We start from the raw sequence: 24,673 nt of genomic DNA, 5'->3' as shown, positions 1-24,673 counted from the left end.
GCAAGTCTATAGGGCATTTTCTTAATTAGTGATCAATGTGGGAGGGCTCAGCCCAGGGATGGTACTGTCCACAATGGAACTAACATATGAGTTCACAAAACTACTGAAAATATAAAAATATGGCTTTTTATCTAACAAACATTACATGTTTGCTCTGTGTACTGCTCTAGGGATATAGAGAAGAATAAGATGGGTCTGTGCTCTTAAGTAGGCTTATAGACTAGCAGGGTTTTTTTTTTTTTACTTTGAAAAGATAAATCATTAAGGCTATAATGGAATAACATAATGGCTGTGTATAGCTCAGATATGCTTTAAAATCTCTATCAAGGATAAAGGAGGAGAGTATGATTAAAAATATATGCATGTATCAAAGTATAATAAACCCCGTATAATTACTATATGGAGCTCAAAATCTCCAATTCAAAGACAGTATTTATTAATATATATGTGGTCAAGTCACATAGAAGAATGGAAAAATAGGAAAACTCAAAAGTTGCTATTTTTCTTTTTGTAAGTTACCTCTCAAACCATATTTGCCATCATTCTGTATTTATACCATTCTTCAGAGCAACAGAAAAGTATTTTTTTCTTTATAACCTACTATCATTCAGCTGTGATAACTTTAACTGGATTCTTAGCCTCCTGTTTGAAGGTTTTCTTGCACTCTTTTATTTTAAATAAGGACAAATTAATGCTGCTTCTTTTTGTGCCAAATACTACATTCTACTAACAGGACAAATGAATGAACTTAAGTAGCACTCTATAAACAACAGGCTAGAAACACATTTAGGAGCAACATTTTATCAACATTTTTGAAATTGTTTTATAAATACACTGAACTTTAAGTGCTAAAGTAAGTGTACACATGAACATACATTTTAGGTTGCAATGCTTCCAGAGAAGAATCTTCTTTTAAAAATCCATCTATTGAGTAGTGACCTTGATTCATACTGACAGTTGTATGAACCTTAAGACAAAATAAGATTAAACAAATTCATGGTCATCCAATGTTTGCAGAACCCAAACAACTTTTTTGTGCTATTCATAAACAAAACTGTTAACAATAAAGATTCTGAAATTCTCTTTAAGTCAAGGGAAAACTGTACTTGTAGTTTTACCTTAATTAATTTGGGTAAAAATTAGCACCCTAATGGTTACTAAACAGAACATTAAATTAACCAAAATAACTTGTTATAATTCTAAAGGAAATGATTACAACAATACTTTAAAATTTGCTACTAAACTATATACTGAGTGGTATCTTTATTCTGTTCAAAACTACAAAATACTATCTAATACAAACCCTAAAAATATTGGTTATAAAACAAAAAACTAATAAATGGAGAATTGTGCCAGTTTTCTAGAGATAGACTTAATATCCTAAAATTAATCAAATATAAAATTAATAGATAGACCTGGTAGCACTGGCCCAGCTACTTGAGAGGCTAAAACACAGGGATCTTAAGTTCAAGGCCAGCTTGGGCAACTTAAGCAAGATTCTGTTTTTAAAAAAGCCTTAAAAACAGAAATCAAAATAAGCAAAATACTAGTAAAACAAAAAAGGATGCCCAAACATAGCAAAATGAGGCAGAAATCTATAAACATACCACTGAAACCTTGTGTCCAACTACTCTTGGGAATGGGGCACAACCTGGAGTGTGGTTAATATATACAGTAAGACTTCTTTGGAAGAAACTGATTTTCCTTTGCCAGCAGTTATCAATTATGTAAAGCTTCTTGTATAGGGGTGAGAGCCTGTGTTCTCACTCTTTCCTCTGGCTCACATCTTTTTGCCCATTTTTCTGTGCTGTTCCCTGAGCCTTAGAGAGGTGCCATTTGTGGCTGAACACTCAACAGTCATTTATTATCAGTGTTTCACCAGTTATGAGTCTCTGCACTCATCACTGACTACTGAAAAAAGAAATGTCTCTGACTAAAGCTGACAGCTGTTAATCTATGGGCAAAACCACAGCTGTTTAGAAGGCACATCATGTCTATTTAGCAAACCAACAGCAGTAGATTCCATATTAAAGACTTCCACAGTGATGGCTTTTTGAGCAGGTTTATAGTACCAGTATGATTCTGTCTTGTGCAGCAGACATCAGATCTAATCAGAAAGCCATCGATTACGCATATCAGACTGACCACTATTAAACCAGTGGGTTCATCTTGCCTGTGCAATGGTATTGAACTCAAGCTCTACAGACAAGTGAGACTACTGATGACAATCTGCTCTGCCTCAGTGAGTCTTCATGGCAACTCCTGGCACGATGATGATGAGGGCTAGTCAGCAGGGAGGAAGCTTCTAGCTCAATGCCAGCTTGATTTCCCTAGGCCCTCTACACAAAGCATTTGACGTCTTCAGCAAGTTTTTTTTTTTTTTTTTAAATACCTAATTCTGGTGGACAACTAAAGGCAGTGGAAATTGCCTGTATTGTTTGGAGGCTTCTGAGGGCTTCTTTGACCAATAATTCATAGAGAATTGATCAGTTATGAGTCTCTACAGTCCACTGTGGCACTGGAAATTTTCTTTAAAATAACCTATGGTTTAGTGGGGGGGAAGGCAGCTTTATCCATCCAAAAGGACACGTCTGTTAAAATACTTATTGGCGAATAGCTTATCAAGTATTAGATTTTCTCATGGTCTTTCCATATATCTTTAGTTCCCAGTGCTTTCCTCCATCTTCCTGTTCCCCCTCCCCCATTAACCCTGCTCACTCTCAGTATCTACCCTTCCACTTTTGAATCACATGTTCTACTTTCCCTTCTTACACAATCCCTCTCCCATGGGCTCTTTTCTAGTTTCCCTGGGATCAACATGCACCCACATCCACAGAGATGCACATATATGAAAGTTACAAAGTAGGAGTGGCATTAGAGACACCATGTGGCATTTGTTCTTTTGAACCTGAGTTACCTCACTTAATATTTTCCAGTTCCATCCATTTTCCTGCAAATTTCATAATTCCATTTTTCATTATGGTGTAATAAAATTCTATTGTATGTACATGTATCACATTTTTATTATCCATTTATCTGCCAATGAACTGTTGGGACCTAGTTGTGTGGATTGCAAAAGGTACTAGAGAATAGGTACCTCAACTCTTGAGAGAGTTGGACTGGCAAAAGGTACTAGAAAATATGTGCCTCAACTCCTAAGAGAGTTGGATTGTAAAGGTGCTGGAGAAGGGGTGCCTCAACTCCTAAGAGAGTTGGATTGGAATAGAGATCACAGTTAAATACACAGAGAAAGTTGAAAGAAACAGTAGTGGTTAAGATTTCATTTTAACTTTGAATTAAGAAATAATGTTAGGAAAATTATTAACGAAATATGGGAAATCCCTGCCCCATGAGCTTCCCACCAGCAGCCAGCTGACCCAGCAGCCCATGCCCTTGTCCACTCCAGCCTGCTGTGGGCTCCAGTCAGCCTGCAACAATGTGGTGTGCACAGGCTAGCTGGAGAAATCACCTCGAGAAAAAGTTGGGGCACTATGCTCAGAAGAAACGCTGGTTTATCCTGCGGAAAGGTTAGATGTATGGTGACCCAGATGTTCTAGAATACCATAAGAATGAACACTCTAAGAAACCCCTGTAGATCATCAACCTAAACCTCTGTAAGCAGTTGGATGTAGACTGGACCTTCAACAAAAAAGAGATCCAAAAGAGTTTTATGTTTGATATCAAGACCAATGAGCTCACCTTCTACCTGGTGTCTGAGACAGAGGCTGACATGAATAGGTGGGTCCAGAGCATCTGCCAGATCTTCAGCTTCAGTCAGACTAAAGAGAGCACAGACTCTCTAAGAAACCTTTCTTCAGTCAATCACAGTCTCCGCTCTTCTCCAGCTGAGTTCAGCAGCTCCAGTCAGCACCTGCTCCAAGCAAGGAAGTTCTCAGCTCCTTCACACTCTAGCCAGCCCCTCGTGTCAAGCCACATCGGCCTGCCTTGTCTACCAGTGCACCTCAGGAGTATCAACACTGACACCAATGCATAAGCCAAAGGACAGAAAATGTGAGGAATGCCAGCTTCTCTCAGAGCACCAGACAGGAGAGTGATACAGCTGCACAAAAACTTGCCCAGGACAAGACACTGTATCAACAGAGTCAGCAGTCAGGTCCATGGCTTCTATAGCCTTCGCAAGCCAAGCAGACACAATACAGAAGAAAGTGCTTTTAACCTTCCCTGTAGCCAGGCTTCACACAGCCACACCAAGGGCAGCCTCACAGGGTCTAAGGCAGATAATGAAGATGTGTATACCTTCAAGGCACCCAGCAACACCCTGTGTAGGGAATTTTGAGACCTCCTAGTGGACTCAGCCATAGCTCCCCCTCACAGCACCCCAAAGCACCTCAGTGGGGCGGGCAGCCCTCAACAAAGACCTCCAGTCAGTGACTACAAATACCCAACACGAGGTGGAGAAACCACTTGCTGGTCTGCTAAATCTCCAGAAAAGACTATCGTGGGTGGATCAGACAGTGCCAGTTCTGATGACAACTATGTGCCCGCCATGAGCACAGTGCCCTATTACTTTGACCCACAAGGCTACCCATCCACAGCCCTTCCTATTCATAGAGGCTCCAGCTGAGGAAGCGAGATCTAGCCACCCCCAGTCAATCATCACCTCAAGCCTGGCGGAAAAGCAAAGCCAATACCCTTTAACCTGAGAAACAATGAGCTCCCTTTCAAGTCACCCATCACCAAGTCTTGGTCCCAGTCAGCCACACCTTTAACTTCTCTCAGTACTTCGGTTCCATCCCCACACAAAGCATCTGGACTCTGGAGATAGTGACACAGACTCTGGACACAGACTCTGGAGATAGTGAGGAGAACTATGTACAACATAGTTCCCTATGTAGAACCCAATGTCTTCATCCCCTGTACTGAGGGGCACTAACAACCCAGATCCAAAAGAAAGAGTACTGCAATGTGAATTACATAGCCCTGGACTTCCAGCCAGTCTCCCCAAGCCCTCATTGCAAGCCATCCACATCTGTCGCATGGGATGAGAAAGGAGAATATGTCCAAGTGGATAAGAGAAGACCCAGGCCCTACAAAAGACCATACAGAAATGGACAAAGATGTGGCAGTCCTCAAGACCCTCCAAAGATGCCAAGCTATGGTAAGGATGGACATCCCTCCCCACACCTCCTCTCCTTTGTGAATTCTGTTCAAAAGATGTATGTTCTGTATGAATGGTGTGGCCACACATGTGTGTATGAAGTGTGATCGTAAATGTGTGACTGTTAACAAAAGAATGCTATTGTGTTGTCTTTAAATTGTTTAATTGCTGGGGAAGGAGCAACAGTTGTTAAAAGTACAGGTTACTTGGAAGGGAAATTTCTGCTTTTATTTCCATGGAGGGTGAAGAGCTGTGGGTTCCTTCCAGACTGGTATGGTTTCTTGGGGCAGGACCCCCTGAAGCAATGGCCCAGGTGATCCTAATATTTGTTTTCATTTAAATTTGGTTGGTTGGTCACAGTCAATCACTTTTTAAAGGAAAAAGGAGGAATAGAAATGATACTTTGTATTGGAATGGATCCTCATTTGTTGATACTTTATATTAGAATGGATCTTCATTTGTTGATATTAGTTAGGTTTTCTAGATACATAGATATTCTCCAAACCTTTCAAAGACCTACAGAACATATGGCATTTAAATGGTTTAGGATTTATCTTGACAGTGAGACACAACTTTTCCTGGCACACCAATTACATCTGAGAGGAAGATGGGCATTCAAGAAACTCATTATAGAGTTTGCTTTTGACATGGCAAGACTAGCTACTCTTGCCTGAACTGTTTAACTGTTGCTTTATAAACTGGACATGCAGGACCCACAAGAAAATGCCTAAAGAGTTCCTGCTTCATGGAGGAGTACAAACTGCCAATGCACGTGGACAGTTTAGAACTTCCTGCTTTGCTGAGAAGTCTTTCAGACACAATGTGATATGTAGGCTAAAGATGGATGGCCCAACATTACCAAGAAACTTTGGGTGACTGTCTAGGAAGCAAGATGTCTCTGTTAGTTCTAGAGATTATATATTATCCTTCTATGGTCTTTGATGGAGTTGAAGATAGATATAGTAACACACTAAGATAGAATCGTTAAAATCTTATAGTTTTACTTGATAACTGTTTTGTTATATATAAAGAAGGGAGAGATGTTGGGACCCAGCCCCCCCCCCCAACAGTTGTTTTCCAGCATAACCACAGGTACCTCCTGTTTTCCTGGCCTCACCCCATTAGGATCAATATCCTGTTGTGAATCCTTTGACCTGGGGTTTTTGTAAGTTTGTATATAAGGCTGATCTACAATAAAAGTGAGAGACATTCTCTCAGAAAATCAACCAGGTGTCTTGTCGTTCATCCAAATCTCCAGGCTTTCGCCTGATACTCAGACTTAGTGGTTGCCAAGGGCAGCCACAATGAACAGGTAGGCTTATTCCATTTCTCTTGTTATTATGAACAGAGTGGCAAGAAACATGTACATGCAAGCATCTAAATGGTAGGATATAGAATCTTTTGGATATATGCCCAGGGACAGAATACCAGGGTCATATGAAAATTCTGTTTTTTGAGAAACTTCCATAGTGCTTTCCATAATGGACCCTGGTTTCATTGTATCTCATTAGATTTTGGTGTGTTGTGTCTTCATTTTTATTCAGTTCTAGAATTGTTAGTGACCAAGACATCAACAGTGGTGAGACAGACTACAAGAAACCATTTCAGTTTTCTGGACCACCAATTTCGTGTCGCACCAAAATATGTGTAAAACGTGTGATCTATTTTTACAGAAACTTCCATGGGATACTTAGAAGAATGTCTATTCTGTGGGGTTTTACAGAATCCATTGGGTCTATAATGTCATTTAACTCTGATCAGTTTAGTTTTCATCAGAATAATCTCTTGGTGAGAGTCACCTACTATTATTGTGTTGGGTTCATCTGTGAGTTTGTAATCTAGTATTTACGAATTTTGGTATACCTATACTTAGAATTCTTGTATCTTCCTGATTGTTCCTTTAATCAGCAGGAAGTCACTTTATCTGTTCTGACTAGTTTGTTTGAAGTCTATTTTGTTAGATGTTAGAGATACCTATTTGATTCCTAGTTTCATTTGTTTGGAATACTTTTCATCCTTTTACCATAAAACAGTATTTATCTTTGACATTTATCTTGGAGGAAGAAAACAGACCTTGTTTAATCAACTCTGCTAATATGTATCATTTGATAGAGGAATGAGAGCATTAATATATAGGGTTATTACTGAAAAGTGTAAATCAAGTTTTTTTTGTGCTAATTAATACATGATACTGGGAATGTTCTTATCCTGTGCTATTTACTGTTCTATGCCTCTTGTACTTTGATGAGCCCCTTTCTAGATTAGGGAGATGTGATGGCTATTCTTGGTTGACTACATATGGCATTAACTAAAATGACTGGGAAGATCTGTGAGAGATATTTTTTCCTTAATGAAATCACTTCAAGTGGGAAGATCCCCTTCTAGTCTGGATATCTGAGGTGGGAAGATCTAAATTTACCAGATCTTCTGCAATGGGAAGATGTATACCTTTTACCTAGGCCATACCTTCTGCTGGCAGCCTATGTAAGGATATGGAAGAAAGAAGCTTACTTCTCTCTCTTTGCTTGCTTGTTTTTTGGTTTTTTTGGTTTTGTTTTTCGAGCCAGGGTTTTTCTGTGTAGCTTTGGAGCCTATCCTGGTACTCACTCTGTAGAGCCTAGTTCTTCAGGATTCGGCACATACCAATGTACAGCAGAGACATCCAACCTCACAGGCTGAACAGCTACTGGATTCTTGGACCTTACACAGCCATTGTTGGACTAGCTAGACTACAGTCTGAAAACTTTTTTTTTTGGTCTCTGTGTAGCTTTGGAGCCTGTCCTGGAACTAGCTCTTGTAGACCAGGCTGTTCTCGCTTGAACTCACAGAAATCTGCCAGCTTCTGCCTCCCAAGTGGTGGGATTAAAGGTGTGTGCCACCACCACCCTTCTAGTCTGCAAATATTCTAGTAAGTACCTCCTCTCATATGTACGTGCACACACACACACACACACACACACACACACACACACACACACACACACACACACACACACACCTTTAAGTTCTGTTACTCTAGAACAATGGTTCTCAATTTTCCTAATGCTTCAACACTTTAATACAGTTCCTCATGTTGTGGTGACTCCCAACCATAAAATTATTTTTGTTGCTACTTCATAAATGTAATTTTGCTACTGTGATAAATAGTAAATATTTTGGGAGATAGAGGTTTGCAAAAGGGGTCAAAACCCACAGGCTGAGAACTGCTGCTCTAGAGAACCCTAATACAGGGGATTTTTTGCTATAATTGTATTGGAATATTATCTGACTTCAGCATAGAATTCTTCCCCATTTTTAACATTATCTGTAGATTGTCTTTTTATGGCATCCCAAAGACCTTGATTTTAAAAAAACATCCACATTAAAAAAAATTATCAGCCCTCAACAGAATGTAACAATTCTTCTGTATTGTCTTCAACCCCTCATGTGTTGCCCTCCTTGTGGGCCATTCTATTAGTGAAGGTTTTAACTGAGTTTTTTTACATTTTTCACTTCTGGCATCTCTTCAGATGGGTTTCCCCTTAAACTGTCTCCTTTTTGAATTCCACTTTCATATCTTGTGCTGACTTCCTGATTTACTCAGCTGCCTTTGTGCTTTTGGGGATTCACTCAGAAGTTTATAGTGTTTTCCTTAATTTCGTCAAACACATTTATCATTCTTTGAACTCTTTATCTGGAATTTTGCCTAAATTGTCCTCATTGGAGATTATTACTCTGAGACTGGCAGATTTTGGAGGAGATGCGTTATCTTGATTTTTCATGTTTCTTGTGTTTTTTTGCAGTGGGACTTGTGAATTAAGAGTTAGATTGATTGCTGAATATTTTTAGGTCACCTTTCTTCTTTCAGTGAAAGTGTGTGCAATGTTCAGGAAGGACTAGTTTGTGTTAGGGATGACTTGTCTTTTATCTATTATCCAGGGCATCAGATCCTATCTCTAGTGTTCCCCTGTGAGTAGAGTACTGTCTGCAACAACAGTCATTATTCAGTGGCAGACACAGTATAAAATCAAAGTAAGAGCCAAGTATAAGAATCACCCCTAAGCACTAATCATTTTAGTGAAAAGGGACATTGAATCCTACGGGTACTAACATATTAGTTACTGTGGGGATGAGTAGAAAGAAAAAAGACATTAAGACTAGTAATTAGTATTGGGATGAAAGAAAGTAAAGGAAGATGAGTGTTCATAGGAGAAGGAACTGTAGGGGGTTTAAAAAGTGGAAGGCAAGTGACAGAATATGCTTAAAGGCAGACTAAAGAGGAAGAAGTCAAGATAAGCTTTTCAGGGGTGGTAGAATAGCACCATCTCTCAGGCTAGCACCACCTCTCAGGATGCTGAGGCAGAGATCATGCACACCAGGCCAGATGTGCTTTGGCAGAGTAAAAGAAAAGAGTGGGAAAAGAAGGCAATATAAGCCAAAATTAGAGTAGGGCTAACCTAAATGCTAAGATGACATTGGCTGTCAAACAAATAAGAATAGATGCAGGGAAAGAACACACTAGGTGGAGATGCAGAATATGAAAGCTGACTGCTGGCTTTCCTTCATCTAGACTGTCTCTTGTTCTTTCTCCAGCTCCAGGAATGTTGTCACTAAGAGCTGCTCTGCAATGGTTGGTCCTGTTCTCCCTTCTACGTCTTCCTTTGGATGTTGGTTACTGCTACTGTCCTAAGTGCTTCATGGAAGGGTTTCACACTGGGCACCACAGAAAATTTCTCAGCGCTCTGGTTGTGAATGCAGCCCCACCTTTGTGCGGGTCTTGTCAATATCTAGCATGCTACTTTGGTGTGAGTCAAAAGTTCTGGTATATATGTTGGTTCCACCCAATTGTCAGCTTGCTGAATGTAATGTAAATCTGATTAAATGCTTTCCTGCAGTTTCTCAGTATTGTTAGTTTTCAGGAACAGGCTCATGACTCTTAAAGAGTTTTGTGAGAATATGTTCCACCAAGGTTCTCTCAGGCTGCTGGAGTGCCACAACAGCAGAAGTCTTTTTCAAATGGCATCTTGATTCTGTTGTTTGCTGGCAATATCAAGTACTTACGTCCAAAGGACAAGGTTCCCCCAGTTTCTCCTGCTATTGCTGCTACTGTCCTGGGTATGGCCTTTCTCTCTAGCTTTTTAGAATGCTTTTCTGATAGCAGTTTCCAGATTATTCCCTGGAGACTCACTCTGGCCAATCATGACTGTGTGTTATCAGCTATCTTTCTCGTATGTATGTATGTATGTATGTATGTATGTATGTATGATGTATGTATGTTGTTTTTCGAGACAGGGTTTTTCTGTGTAGCTTTGAGCCTATCCTGGCACTCGATCTATAGACCAGGCTGGCCTGGAACTCACAGGGATCAGCCTGCCTCTGCCTCCCAAGTGCTGGGATTAAAGGCGTGCACCCGGCTTTAAATATATATGTTTAAAGAGAAGTTTAAATATTTTATTCTTGTTGTATATGTATAAGAGTATAGGTGCATGTGAGTCATGCATGGAAGTCACAAAACAACTTTCCAGAGTTAGTTCTCTCCTTCCATTGTGGGTTCTAAACTTAGGGCATAAAACTTGAGCCACAAGTGCTTTTTACTTGTAAAGCCACCTCTCTACCCTAAATATATGCTCTTTATAATGTAAGTATTAAAACATACAATATATTTATGACTGAGATGTAGGAAGGTCTGTTTTTAAAAGTTCTGTAAGCCTTGAAGAAGGAAACATTTCTGAACAGCAAAATACAGTAAATGTTAGATGTAGAGAAGACCTCCAATAGTCTATTTACACAAGACAGTGTTGACGCATTGTATAAAGTAGCCTTACAATTAAGAGAAAAGATAACTTCAAAAGACGATATGCAAAGGCTCTGTTAAGGGCCCTCAAAGGAGAACAACAGGTAAGTCACATGTATGATGCATGAAAAGTCACTCCATTTCAGGGTTATCAAATTTCATTGGTAGCGACTACAATTTAACAAGTAGGTACCTTTCCCCCCATCAAGTTGCCGAACATTAAAGTGAATGAGACAATTAAAATGTGAATTTCTTTTGGAACTAACAATTACAAACTTGCTGACAGGACTTTTTAAAAATGGGAATGGGTTTGAGAAATTGTGCAAACTTCATATTAATTAAAATTTCTTTATTATATATCCATTATAGTGGACATTCACAAGAATGGGTCAATGTTGCTAAGAGATACGGTAGACTATAAGATGCTAACTGTTAGTGTGAAAGGCAAGTATTTGGTATGGAAGAGTTGTTCTAAGTGAAGATTTTTTCCTCAAAATTTATATTTAATTAAAAAATTATTTGTGTGTATGTACCTGTGAAAGACAGGGGCACTGGATTCCCCTGGAGTTGGGAGTTATAAATTATTGGGGCCCACATAATATTTTAGAAATATGTTCTGCCCAGCCACGAGTTCTAAGAGCTCAGAACTTCTATCGTCTTTTAGATATTGGTTGATTACCACTGGATGCCTGGCCTCGGTGGGGAAGGGTTCCTATTTCTGTATAACAAAAGACTTGATCCAGGGCCAGTCTATACCCATCCCAAAGGCTAGTGAGACATGCTGGTATGGAGGGTCTGAGGGCTTGAGTACATGCTGCTTAGGAGAGTCTCTAGGATTAAAGAAAATATTTCCTATTCAGCCCTTTATGCATGATAATAGATATCTTCTGCCATTACCCCCACTTTTGGATGGTTACTTAAGATGATGCTCCAATAAACCATGGCCTTTGGTATTAACTGGAGCCCTCCTGTTATGACCAGGCGTCTCTGTCTCATCTTTAACGTCGCTGGGTAGTTGGGTAGTTAGCTTCTCCTCATCCATACACCCCCACTCAGGATCCAAACTGGGGCTGTTAGGCTGGTTCTGAGCACAGCCGGGAAGACAACAGTCTGGAATAATCAATGACTATGCTGTCCAACATGGGTGCTGGGAGCTGAACTCTGCAAGAACAGTATGTGCCAATAACAGCTAAGTCATCCTTCTCCAGCCCCTCTTTGAAGGTTCTAAGTAAAATATGCTGCCTATCTATGTATTATTTACTGAGTTAGGTAAGAAAAATGTTACTATTAACAAACCACACTGGACTAAATGATATTTTAAAGCATATTTCTGGTTAATTGTAAATTCCACCTCTTGTTAATCTTCCTTAAGCTTATCATTTCTTAGTAAAAGGTTACTGTAACCAGAAGCAGACTTGATAGAGGATGTTTTTTTCTAGAAAGTATGAGAAAAGTTAAATACAATGATTCAAGATTTCAGTTAAAATTGTATAAAGAATCCTAACTTAAAATGCAGATATAAGCCGGGCGTTGGTGGCGCACACCTTTAATCCCAGCACTAGGGAGGCAGAGGCAGGTGGATCTCTGTGAGTTCGAGACCAGCCTGGTCTACAAGAGCTAGTTCCAGGACAGCCTCCAAAGCCACAGAGAAACCCTGTCTCGGAAAAAAATAAAATGCGGATATATTTCATAACATATTATTAAATATATGCATATGTGCATATGTATGTATATGATTGTTTTACCTGCATATATATCTATGTACCATGTTTATGCCTGGGATGTGTAAAGGCCAGAAGGGGAAGTTTAGATCCCCTAAAATTAGAGTTACTGATGGTTGTGAGCCACCATGTGAGTGCTAGGAATTGAACCTCAGTCTTCTGCAAGAACAAGTATTTTTAATGGCTGAGCAATCTCTCTAGCCCCTGCCACTTATTTCTTATCTTTAAATTTTATTTATGTTACCTGTGTTGCTCATAAATGTAAAGGTGACTTTTATTAGTAGTATATAGTAATTATGCAAAACAACAGTTTTACTGTGACATTTTCATATATGCATATTATGTACCTTGATCATACTCAGACACACATCCCCATTACTCTTCCTATCTTCCCTCTCTCTGGCCTCTTCCCTCTTCTCCAGCAGTCATTTATCTACTTTCAAGTCTTTTTTTCCTCCCTACTTGATTATAAATAAGTCAACTTTAACACCTTTTTCCCATGGTTCTCATGCAAGTGATGTATCTAACAAGGCTTTCTTGTCCAAGACAATAAATTACCTAAAATGTCTTCTAGTTCCTTCCTTCCTTCCTTCCTTCCTTCCTTCCTTCCTTCCTTCCCCCCTTCCCCCTTCCCCCTTCCCCCTCCCTCCCTCCCTCCCTCTCTCTCTCTCTTTCTGAGACAAGATTTCACTACATAGCCCTGGATATCCTGACTCACTATAGACCAATCTGTCCTTAAACTCACAAGAGACCTGCCTGTCACCAGAATGCTGGATTAAATGTGGTGATATCTTGCTTGTACAAATAAAGCCAGTCTGAAGGTCAAAGAATGGAGCTTATCACTAGCTAACCATAGAAGTCTAGAGGTTTGTACAGAAAGAAAGGAAGTGAAGTAGCTGTGTGGAAACAGGATATAAGCAGGAAGAGACAGGAACTCACTCTCTGGTCTGCTGAGATGATAAGGAGATTAGGTGAGGTAGTGGCTTACTCCTCCTTCTCTCTGATCTCTCAGCATTTTCCTGTGTCTGACTCTGGGTTTTTATTACTTAGAGCAATTAAGAATTCCATTTACAATTAAAGGCATGCATGTACCAGCACAACCAACTATATTTGACATTTCTAATCACATAGCTCTTTAATAATATATACTAATTATCTCTTTATTTGGATGATTTATCTTTTCCCCTTGGGCTAACATATTTTGAAAGTCCTGGCTAATGGACAGTTTTATCTCCTGTTAATGCCTCTTTATTCAGGGACTAAGCAGTCAGAATATGTTTCTAGTTCTGATTAGAAACATTTTAGTGGCCTAACATTTTTATCTATAACATGAGCATGTATTCAACATGAAAGATTAGGAAACTTACCTCACAATCAGGGCATTTGCTTGTGGTATACTCTTGAGTTACTAATAGGCACTGTTCACAAAAGATATGTCCACACTGAAGCTCATGGTGGTGACCTATTGATGAAATTTCAATTAAACATTCTACAATTTGTTCATGTCTAATAGGGAATAGTTACCCATCAAAGGGCAAATTCAAAAAATATTCTACTATCTATGAAAAGATATCTAGTTAAGTTAGATTGGCTGACTTATTAAAATGACATTTAGGAGAAACTACTGAAGTAAAAATGGGGAGGGCAGAAATATCAGGAAGCAGAATCATGCAGCTATATAATGTCTGCATGAATCCAGTTTTGAACCTATACAACTATGGATTTGCCATGTTTCACAATCATACAAAGTGTGACCTTTGTAAATACCATGTCTAACTGGCTTCAAGTATTATGTCCAACCTAAAGATGGAAAAATGTGTTCGTGCTATCTTACTTCACTATTTATTTTTGTGGGTGTGAGCATGCACATGTGTGGGTGCATGTGGAGGCCAGAGGGCAACTTGAGTTCTGTTCCTCAGAAGTAGGTCCCTTTTGTTTTTTGAGATAGGGTCTCTAACTGGCCTGGAGCATGTCAAATAGCCTAGGCTAGCTGGTAGGTAAGCCCAAGAGAACTACAAATAAGTGCCAGCTTTTTTCCATTCAGTCACCAGGCACACATGGGTTCATGGGCATACATGCAGGCAAAACACAAAATATAATCCTTTTTCTTAAAAAAGAAACTAAAGTTAGTAATGTTTTGCTAGACCACATTTATGGAATTCTTGCTAAATTATAATAATTTCATTAGTTTGACATTTTAAAAAAATATTTTAGGGTGCTGGAGAGATGATTCAGTGGTTAAGAGCACTGGCTGCCCTTCCAGAGATCCTAAGTTCAATTCCCAGCAACAACATGGTGGCTCAAAACCATCTATAATGGGAGCTGGTGCCTTCTTCTGGCATGCAGGTGTACATGCAGACAGAGCACTCATACCTAAAATACATAATAAAATTTAAAGAAAATTTTCAGCAAACAGAAACTTGGTACAAGAGTGCTATATTTTAATACAGACAAAACACCCTTACACAGAAAATAAAATCTTTTAAAGGAAACTAAAATTAGCACATGTTTTGTTAAAACACATTTATGCAATTTCATTAATATGACTTTTTATTAAAGTATTTTAACTTTTCATCAAGCTGATATTTGGTAGAAGACTTTTAAAGTCATTTAAAATTCAGAGATAATATTACCAAAGTAATAAAGATTCTCAACTGTTTTTATAAAAGTTCTGATACTGCACAAGCTGACCTATGAGACACTTCAGTTTACAAAGCTTAACTATTTACCAGTTGAGAATTTCCAAATCTTGTAACACATACAAATATACAGACAAACCACTGGCTTTAAAAGGTTATGCTTAAGAACCTTATTTTGTAATAATCTTCACCTTAAAACGGGCATTTTCTAACCGAAGCATTGATCAAAACTCCAAATAGGGCCAGGCCTAGTGGTGCAAGCCTGTAATCCTAACTAGGAGGCTAGAGAAAGGCAGCTAGTTTGCTGGCATGCACCGTGATCTGGGTTCCACGCCTAGTACTGAAAAACAAATGCCTCCATAGAGTTGTTACTCCCCACTGAAAATGCAGCTACAGAAGGTTCTGTCTCCTAAATAGTGTCCATCTGGAAAAAGCCCACTGCCCTCCAATTTTAAAGTACAAACATCAAACAGGTAAAAGAACGAGACCTTTCAGTCATTCTAGGAGTTCAGACCGAACACGTAATTCCTGTTAAAGTCTTCTAAAATACTTAAGTTACATTAAAACAACCTGAGCTTAAAAACTCATTTTGCAGACTGTAAATGAGCTTAATAAGAGGCATGGTGAACAAAGGCAAAAACTCTGTACCACCTCCTCAAAAGAACATAATCCAAACCACAAGATTCACAAAGGGCACTGCAGTTTCCCAAACAGTGCTTTAAGATAAACAACTACGCCTTTTTTCCCCCTAAGAACTTTTCAGTCTACTCATTACTCCCACAAGAAAAACGACACAGGAAAATTAAGTTTCATTCCTTCTTGATCAGAAGACCGTTCAGCATTTCTTTTATTTGCTTTGTTTTTCTTTTTAGACAGGGCTTCTCTGTGTAATGGCCGCGGCTGTCCTGGCACTCGCTCTGGAGACCAGGCTGGCCTCGAACTCAGAGATCCGCCTGCCTCTGTCTCCCGAGTGTGGGGATTAAAGGCGTGCGCCACCACAGCCGGGCTTGTTTCTGGCTTTTTCGAAGCAAAGGTGGTGAAAGTTTGAGGAGGGTGGCTAATAAGCACCTTACGCTTCTTGGCCCGCTCCTTCGTGAGTCTACCCACTTGGGGAAGATGCTCCAGGGACTTGGCAGTGGCCCGGGAAGCGCAGCAGCTAAGGGCGCCTGTGTCTCCATCCCCCCGGGCGTGTGGAGAGAGCCTTGAGGGGCACAACTGCGCACCAGCCCGTGCTCGGTCCAGGTGGCCCAGGCCCCTCACACACTCGCGGCCTGACCCTCGCAGGCCCAGCACAACTCCCACGGACGGACGGACGCCCGCCCGCCCGCCCCCGGTACCGTACTCCACGGGGACGCCCAGCACCCCCGGCTCCTCACCGGAGACAACGGACACCGTTCTCCCACACCGAGTGCACTGGCACTCCGAAGCATCCAGCGGCCCACTCTTACTCCCCACTATGTGGGCGCAAGACGCGGTGAAGCCAGCTGTCGACGCCTCTGCCGCCATCGCTCCCGGTGAGGAGCAGCAGCACGTGCGAGTCCCAGCTGCCCTTGCGGCGAGGGCCAATCATAGGAAGCTGGGGCCATAGGTAGCCAATCAGGAGGCAGAAAGATTAGGTCCCTTGCGCCTGCGTGGGACTGGGCTTTCGTTTTTATCCCGGACACCTGTGAACCAGAAAGAGGCCTTGAATTGACTTTTCAAGTCTTACCCAGGAGTCACCACGTTACACAGTCTGTCAACTCAAATTTGAGCTTCGTGTATCACTATTGTCATCGTGGGGAACCTCGAGTATCAGGTCTTTGGAACGAAGGAGGTCCCTTGTCTGTCTGCTCTGTGTCAGGGTGCAATCCAGTCCTTGATAGCAGCTGTAGCAGAGAAGTCAATTAGTTACCCTTGTGAGAGAGTCGATTAATTCCAAACAAAGGGGTGCTCGTTACTAACAGTTGCTGAGACTGCGAGGCTTTGTCTTGGAAGACATCAGGGATGCTAAGCATTTGCAAACTAGTAGATGATTGCTTGAAAGGCACGTATCTAGCAACAGTGTTTAAGACATGAAGTCAATTGTAGACATTGCTAGGTTTCTCCTAGACCCTATACCCCCACTAGTACTAATAGAAATAAACAGCAAGTAGGCATTCCAGGGAGAAAGAACATAAGGAGAGACTTCAGCTGGGAGATAAAGTGGCTGCGAAAGAATTAATTTGTAAGTCATTCAGCCGGGGTATTAGTTTCCTTAATGTGGGACTTTTGGAGGGGTCTGAAGAATTTTGGAGCATCCTGAATATTGGATTTTATCCTTTAATCAGGGAACCACAGGACTGGTGAAGAAAGAATCTGGCAGCTAAAATGATGAAGTATTTCAGAAGTAACACCTAGAGGTGGCAGGACCGACTCAGCTGCAAAGAATAAAGCCTGTGTATTTAGCTTCTTTTTTCCTCTCTGTATTATGGTGTTCGGAGGCACACCCTCGTAGAGAGCAATTGACATTTTTGTGTTTTTTTGTAAAACAAACTATTTTGCACCTTGAGTTTTTTGTTTGTGTATTGAACATTGTAAAAGTGAACATACTGTATGCCACAGTGTCTAAACGTGTGCCATCCACTTGTAAATTGCTATGAACATGATTGCTTTTTTAGACTATCTTTTGAAAATAGTGACCAATGTTTATGGGTATGAAAATAAGCCAACTTTTTACTAATTGAGAAGTTTTATGATGGACTGATTTAAAAAATTAAAGGCATAGTCCTACTGAAAAATGCTTATCCCTTGCTACCTAAAGGAAGAAATATGGACACTTAAATCTTTCTCCATTCACCCATCCAGTAGTTTTTGAACTTAAGGTGCTTCCTAATACTAATCAAGGTAGTAGTCTTGTGCAACATGTTGATTATTCTTACCTTAAAAAAAAGTTTGGCCAGACATTGGTGGTGCATGCCTTTAATCCCAACACTCGGGAGGCAGAGGCAGGCGGTTCTCTGTGAGATCGATGCCAGCCTGGTGGTCTACAGAACAAGTTCCAGGACAGCCTCTAAAGCAATACAGAGAAATCCTGTCTTGAAAAACAAAAACACAAACAAGTTTTGTCTCTTTGCCCCCATCTGAAACATCCACCCCTTCCTCTTTATCAACTGGTGTCTTTGCAGTCTTTGTAGGTTGTTTTAGAGCTTTAGAACCCCATGCTGACCACCGCTTCAGCACATAAATGTCTTTTCCTCTAGGTATCGTTATTAGTTTGCTTTTTGAGTCAGAGTCTCGCTACGTTTCCCAGGCTGGTTGCAAACTTCTGAACTCAGGTGATCTCTTATCTGAGCTTCCACACCTGTTGGAGTAACTAACAGGCACACACCACTATTCAATTCTTGTGGTATAATTTGAATAATACCAATATCATTGCATAGAGATTCATTTTGACCAAAATATGAATCTCTGAGGTGGTACAGTGTAGAGGTACTTCTGAATATCAGTGGTATCTCTATCATCAGGCCTTTGGCAATCTCAGAAGCTGAATAATCTCGGATAAATTAGGACTAGTGAAGACTACAGTGGTATGAATTTAGACACTAATAGTAGGCACTTAGTATTAAAAAGAATGCACAAGTACAACAGATTTGTCGTCTTAAGTTAATCTACAATGGTTAGATCTTTTGTTTGGAACTGTTTATTGCCAATAACTGTGATAAAATCTTACAAATTTGGCTCTGCTTTTCTCTCTAGTCTCATTTCCCCAGACATACTGTCCTTCTCAGTTTGGTAGGTAGATTGTCTTCAGATCTTTCTTTGGGCCACCAGCTCACAAATAATGACACAGAAACTTATTATTATTTATAAAACCTTGATCTTAGTTTAGGCTTGTACTTAACTAGTTCTTAAAACTTAAATTAAGCCATGTTTTAAAATCTGCATTCTGCCACTTGGTACTACCTCTCTTCCATCTTGCACCTCCTGTTTCTTCTCCATGTCTGGCTGACACTCTGCCTTTCTTCTTCCTAGAGTTCTCTGTTTGGAGGTCTCGCTGATACCTCCTGCCTAGCTATTGACTATTCAGTTCTTTATTACACCAGTCACAGCAATACATCTTCACACAGTGTACAGCTATCCCACAATAGTAAATCAAGTTCTTTCTAGCCTCAGGAACTTCTGCCTGGAACTCTCTTCCCTCTGCTATTAAAATTATTTCTTTGAGAACGAAGGGGTCTGTACCAGGTTGGAGAAACCCACATAAACAGTTGGCCTGAAAAAGGGAAAGCATATCGACCCCAGACGCTCTTTGGGAGGCCAGTATGGGACTAATCCAGCCCCCTGATCATGGATGCCATCTGGGAGGCCCCTGCACTCCTGGGAGCCTCCGGAGGTGGACTGGCTTTTTGCCCTGGTGTATGTGGGGGACTTCGAGAGCCCATCCCACTTGAAGGGATGCACTCTGTCTCTGAACACATGGGGAGGGACCCAGGCCCAGCACAGGAAGATTTGGTGGACTTGGTGGAGCCCTGGTTGGGGGCCCTACCCTGCCTGGGGAGTGGTGGGTGGATGGGGTGGGGGGTAGGTTGGAGGTGGGGGAGAAGGAATGGGGGTAAGGGGAGGGAGAGGGAGAGGGAGAGGGGAAGTACATGTGAAACAAGCTTGTTCCCTAACTTGAGTTAATAATAATAAAAAGAGAGAAAAAAAAGAAAAAAATTATTTCTTTGTTTTATCCTTAAAAATAAGGAAGCGAAGAATAAAAGTACAAATGCCCATGTACCTTCCAACCAGTTTAAGAAATAATTTATTTTTAGGTTGTCTAGTTTTATTATATCTGCTAGAATATACTGACATGTTGGTTACTTTTTAAAAATTCTTCCTTGTATTCTATACCTTTCACCTAGGATAAGTTTTCTTCTTCAGGGGCATCCTTAAGAAGTATATTTAAGTAAGGATTTGTTGCCAGTGAATAGGGTCAGTTTTTATTTGCATGAAAAGGAATTTTCTCTCATTCTTATGCTTGATCGGTTGCTTACTGACCCCAAAGCCTAGGTTATTTTCTCAAATAACATTACATGACTTGTTTTTCTATTGTTATTGAGAAGTTGTATGTTAAAGTATCATTCCTTGAAGGAAAATTGTGTTTCTTTGGCATTCTATATACTCACAGTAATATTGGAGTGTAGATACTTACTTGTTGTACCATTTGCTTCTGTGTGGTGGTGACCTGAATAGTTGAGATTAAAATTTGAATGATGAAATATTTATTTGGCTCATGGCTTCAGAGCTCTTTGTGCCATTGACTCTGCCCATGGTGAGGAAGAGCAGGGTCATAGTGGTAGGATGTGTGGAGGAGACAGTTCACTGTGTTTCTGTCTCTCGGTTTCTGCCTCTCTGTCCCTCTCTCTGCCTTGTCTTATCTTGGATTACTCAATTACTCAAAGATCATTATTTCAAATCACAACCCACCTGGAGACAAATAACTATTCTAGATTACCAGGGGAGTGTTTATCTGAACTAAAGGGCATAGAAGATGGACAAATTTCTTTGCCTCTCAGTCTACCTGTTTACTCCCACTGTAGTAGATCCTGCCATGAAAATGCTTGGGTCAGCAGTCATTTGGTTTTTATTTTTTTAATAAAAATAATTCAATGAGTATGCTATAAGGTTGCTGTATGGTATTTGCTCGAATTTCTCTAGTGATTGGTTTAGTTAGTGGAGCTGGTACCTTCTCATGTTTATTACTCATTTTGGCTCTTGTAGTCTTATCTTTTGGTCCTTTTTGTTTTTATAGATATGGGACAACCTTTATTCTAGATTCCATCACTAATATACTCTTCTGGACTGTGACTATTCAAAATTTTTGTTTATATCTTTTATTTAGATCTTTAGTTTTCTGCAGTATATTCAATAAGATTTCTGATTTTCTTTCTCACTTTCTTTCTTTCTTTCTCTCTTTCTCTCTTTCTTTCTTTCTCACTTTCTTTCTCTCTCTCTTTCTCTCTTTCTTTCTTTCTTTCTTTCTTTCTTTCTTTCTTTCTTTCTTTCTTTCTTTCTTTCCTATTTTGAAACAGGTTTTCTCTGTGTAGCTTTGAAACCTGCCCTGGAACTTACCCTGTAGACCAGTCTGGTCTTGAACTCACAGAGATATGCCTGCCTCTGCCTCCTGAGTGCTGGGATTAAAGGCATGAGGCACCACCACCTACCTGGCTTGTTTTGCTTTTAAATAATTCCTTCATGATAAACATTATCTTCCATAATTTATTCAACATTCCATGACATATTTATTACATAAATATCTTGCATAAGTTTCATTACCTTCACTTTAAAATTCAATTTTCTTAGATGAGAAGGGTTTGCCAGGCAACAAAAACCACAGAATGTAAATTGGTCACGGTAGGGCATGGGTTTAATCCAAGCATCTAGGAAGCTGGGGCAAGCAGATCTCTGTGAGTTTAAGGCCAGCCTGGTCTACATGATGAGTTCCAGGACAGTCAGGGCTACATAGTGAGATTCTATCTTAAAAATAAACAAAAAAGCAAACAAAATCAAAACAAACTACAAGAACACAATAATTTGAACAGACAAGGTCAAGAATTTTGATTTACCCTTTATATATTGGTAGAATACAATTTCAAAGTATATATATATATATGCAAGCAAATGCACACACACACATACAGAAAGAGAGAAAGGTCAGGGGAGAAGGAGGGAGAGAAGGAGAGAGGGGGAGGGCATTTTACCTTTGGTTTTGGCTTTATATTTAATATAACTTTGTGTTTGCCAATTTTTACTAAAATAGCAGGTTGTAAGTAACATTATTATAAATATGCAGCATGCATTTAGTATCAGTTTAATGCTGTTATTATACTCTCATACTCTATTTCTATGCACCACCAGATGGTAAGCTGTAGGGAGAGCATACCAACCAGCATGTCATGGTCTCAAAGTGCACCAGATGGCACTGGACTCATAATATTTGTGCTTGCTACTTTGTCTCTGGAGGGGAGTGATATGAAAAGATACATGCTTGAATGCATGAGATTCTCAAAGGAATAAAATAAACCCATACAGGCTGTTTCCATATACATCCTGGAGAAGGTAGAGTACCCAACTCTTTCCAGAAATGATTGGCTTTTCTTTCTTAAAAATTAGAAGGTAGTAGGATAGGAAGAACTTTTAAAAGTCCCCAGGCCCTCTCCTTATCATCTTTTTGTTTATGGTGGTGAAGCCAAGGCAAAGAATTACTCTGACTTTACTGTGCTGAGCAAGAGCCCTGGGTATTCTGATTTCCAAACTGGGTAATTACTTTTCTTTCTTCCTTTTTTATTTTATTTTATTTATTAATTTTTACTTCCAGAAAACTCAATTTAGGGAATTACAACAGATAAAATTTTGGATAAGTGAGCAGATAACATAGCTGCCCTGGGGAAAAGTTGAGAGGCTTTTCTAGCATCCACTTGCTTTTATAATGAGTCAGTGAAGATAACAAGGGTCACATTACCCCTCCTTAAGACACTGTCCCTCCTATGGAGCTCTGGGGAGTTCTAACCAAAACCTGGGGAAGTGACATACTCCTGTGAGCCTTTCTGTGGGGCAGCAAAGTCTTGGCTTCCACTTAGGCTCTTTCTCATATCCCTGCAGAACTCTAACATGGCAACTACCTTTGTTTCTTCTGCAACTCATTCTTTGCAAGGAAAACCTTCTGTTTTTCCCCACAAGGGTAAATGGGTGTAAACAATAAGTAGGAAATGTCACCCTGTTCAGGAGTCATAATCTTCTCTGTATTGTTCCAATTTTAGTATATGTGCTGCTGAAGCAAGCACTAGAGTTGGCTTTCAATAGAAAATAGTCTATTGGCTGAGACATGTCTCCAGAATGCTTCTGTACTGTCCTTGGTTGCACACCTCTTGAGTGCCAGGCATTCCTACCAGGGGTTATGTTCCTGACTCTGAGTACACACACCTGCAGAAGCAGTGCACACCTGCTCGCTCTTCTACCCGCCCTTCTCTGTGGAGGGAAGACTGTTTTATCGTCGTAAAGGAATAAAAACACCTCACTGCTCTGTTCTCATTCCGTCTCCTCCCGGTGTCTGTGGCTACTAATTTTATTGCAAGTGCCATCCTGACCTCCCAAGCTCTAGTCAGGATATGTCATTAAATTTGTTTCACCAGTCCTGGCTAAAATTCTGACAGAGCTGGCACCAACTGTGATTATAGCTTCAAAGAGAAGACGAAGCCATGATAGATACCGTCCAATATCCATCCGAAGGAGGAGATCTTATAGAAGTGTTACAACTTAGTCGGGGTGATGCAGCCCTGTCACATCATCATCAGGCCCACTATCTGTTTTCACAAGGGAAATGGGAATGTGTGTGTATGTGTGCGTGCTGCCAGCATTGACCCCAGTGCCTCAAGCATGCTAGGCAAGGCTCCAATCAATACACTGCACCTCCACCCTGGGAAATGGGGTTTTTAGCCTCTCCCCACCCTTCTTGCCCCTCTTCCCTTTTTGTGGTTATCTTCTTATCTCCTCCCACCTCCACACTTTCATCATAAAGGCAAATAAAACTTGTACCTGAATTAATAAGACTTTGCTAAAAAACACTCATTAATGCATTCACTTGCCTATTTCCATGAAAACAATGCCCTAATAACCTTTCAACCCTGTATTGTTGACTGACAGCTGTTCTTGAGTCTCAGGCTCTACTCCCAACTTTCCCTAGAGTCATCTCTGTCCTTGTTTGCAAGCTTCGTTTCAGAATTCACAAGGCCCTCTTCCACCCGACTCTGTTTCATGTGGGTTAATAGGTTTTTGAGGCATGTTCCCAGAGATGGCTGCCATATTATGTCAACCCATATGCTTCCCATATGCTGTCATCTGAATGTGAAATGTCCCTTCATGCTCATGTGTTTGAATATTTGGTCACCAGCTGGTGGCACTGTTTTGGTAGGCTGTGGGACCTTTAAGAATGAAGGTCTGGCTGGGGGAAGTAGGTCATCGGGGTTGGATTTACAGCCTACACATGGTTCTGGCCTAAGCCTCTCTCTGTTTTCTGCTCTGCTGGAGATACGAGCAGGAAGTTGCTCTCCACTGCCATGGATTATCCTCTGCAATGTCTTTGCCATCATGATGGACTGTGTGCCATTTAAATTTTTAGCCCAACTGAAACCTTCCTTATGTTGCCTCTTGTCAAATAGTTGTTCACAGCTCTGAGAAAAGTAACTAAGAAAATTGATATAGAAACTAGAATCGTTGCTGTGGCAAACCTGATTATACAGTTCATAGGAGGCCTCCTGAACTAGTGTGTAGGGGAAATACAGAAGAGTTTGCAACTGTGAGCTATTGAAACCCTTGAATGCTATAAGCAGAGCTTAACAGGCCATGCTGGTGGGTTTGAGGAGGATCAGAATGTGAACTGAAATATAGAGAATAAAAGCTTAGGGGTTTCAGAGGAGAACAG

The 24,673-nt window shown here is 40.4% G+C and overlaps 1 protein-coding gene and 1 non-coding gene across 2 annotated transcripts in view; both read right to left on the bottom strand.

The window, feature by feature from the left end:
* The window catches only part of Rnf17 (ring finger protein 17), a 116,697-nt gene extending 99,939 nt beyond the window's left edge, over positions 1 to 16,758 (bottom strand). The window contains exons 1-3 of the mRNA XM_027390516.2: positions 16,629 to 16,758; positions 13,981 to 14,075; positions 876 to 967 (exon numbers count right to left, since the gene is read on the bottom strand). Coding sequence (XP_027246317.1) covers positions 876 to 967; positions 13,981 to 14,075; positions 16,629 to 16,758 — 317 coding nt within the window. The remainder of the gene's footprint in view (positions 1 to 875; positions 968 to 13,980; positions 14,076 to 16,628) is intronic.
* Positions 16,759 to 22,933: 6,175 nt separating this feature from the next.
* Positions 22,934 to 23,036, bottom strand: LOC113832729. Its single transcript, XR_003480178.1, has one exon. It is a non-coding gene; the product is annotated as a U6 spliceosomal RNA (small nuclear RNA).
* Between the last annotated feature and the right edge of the window lie 1,637 nt (positions 23,037 to 24,673).

The sequence above is a fragment of the Cricetulus griseus genome (genome assembly GCF_003668045.3).
Source record: "Cricetulus griseus strain 17A/GY chromosome 1 unlocalized genomic scaffold, alternate assembly CriGri-PICRH-1.0 chr1_1, whole genome shotgun sequence".
Taxonomy (NCBI): Eukaryota; Metazoa; Chordata; class Mammalia; order Rodentia; family Cricetidae; genus Cricetulus; species Cricetulus griseus.
The sequence above is the reverse complement of the archived record's forward strand: the minus strand, read 5'-3'. Positions and strand labels throughout refer to the sequence as shown.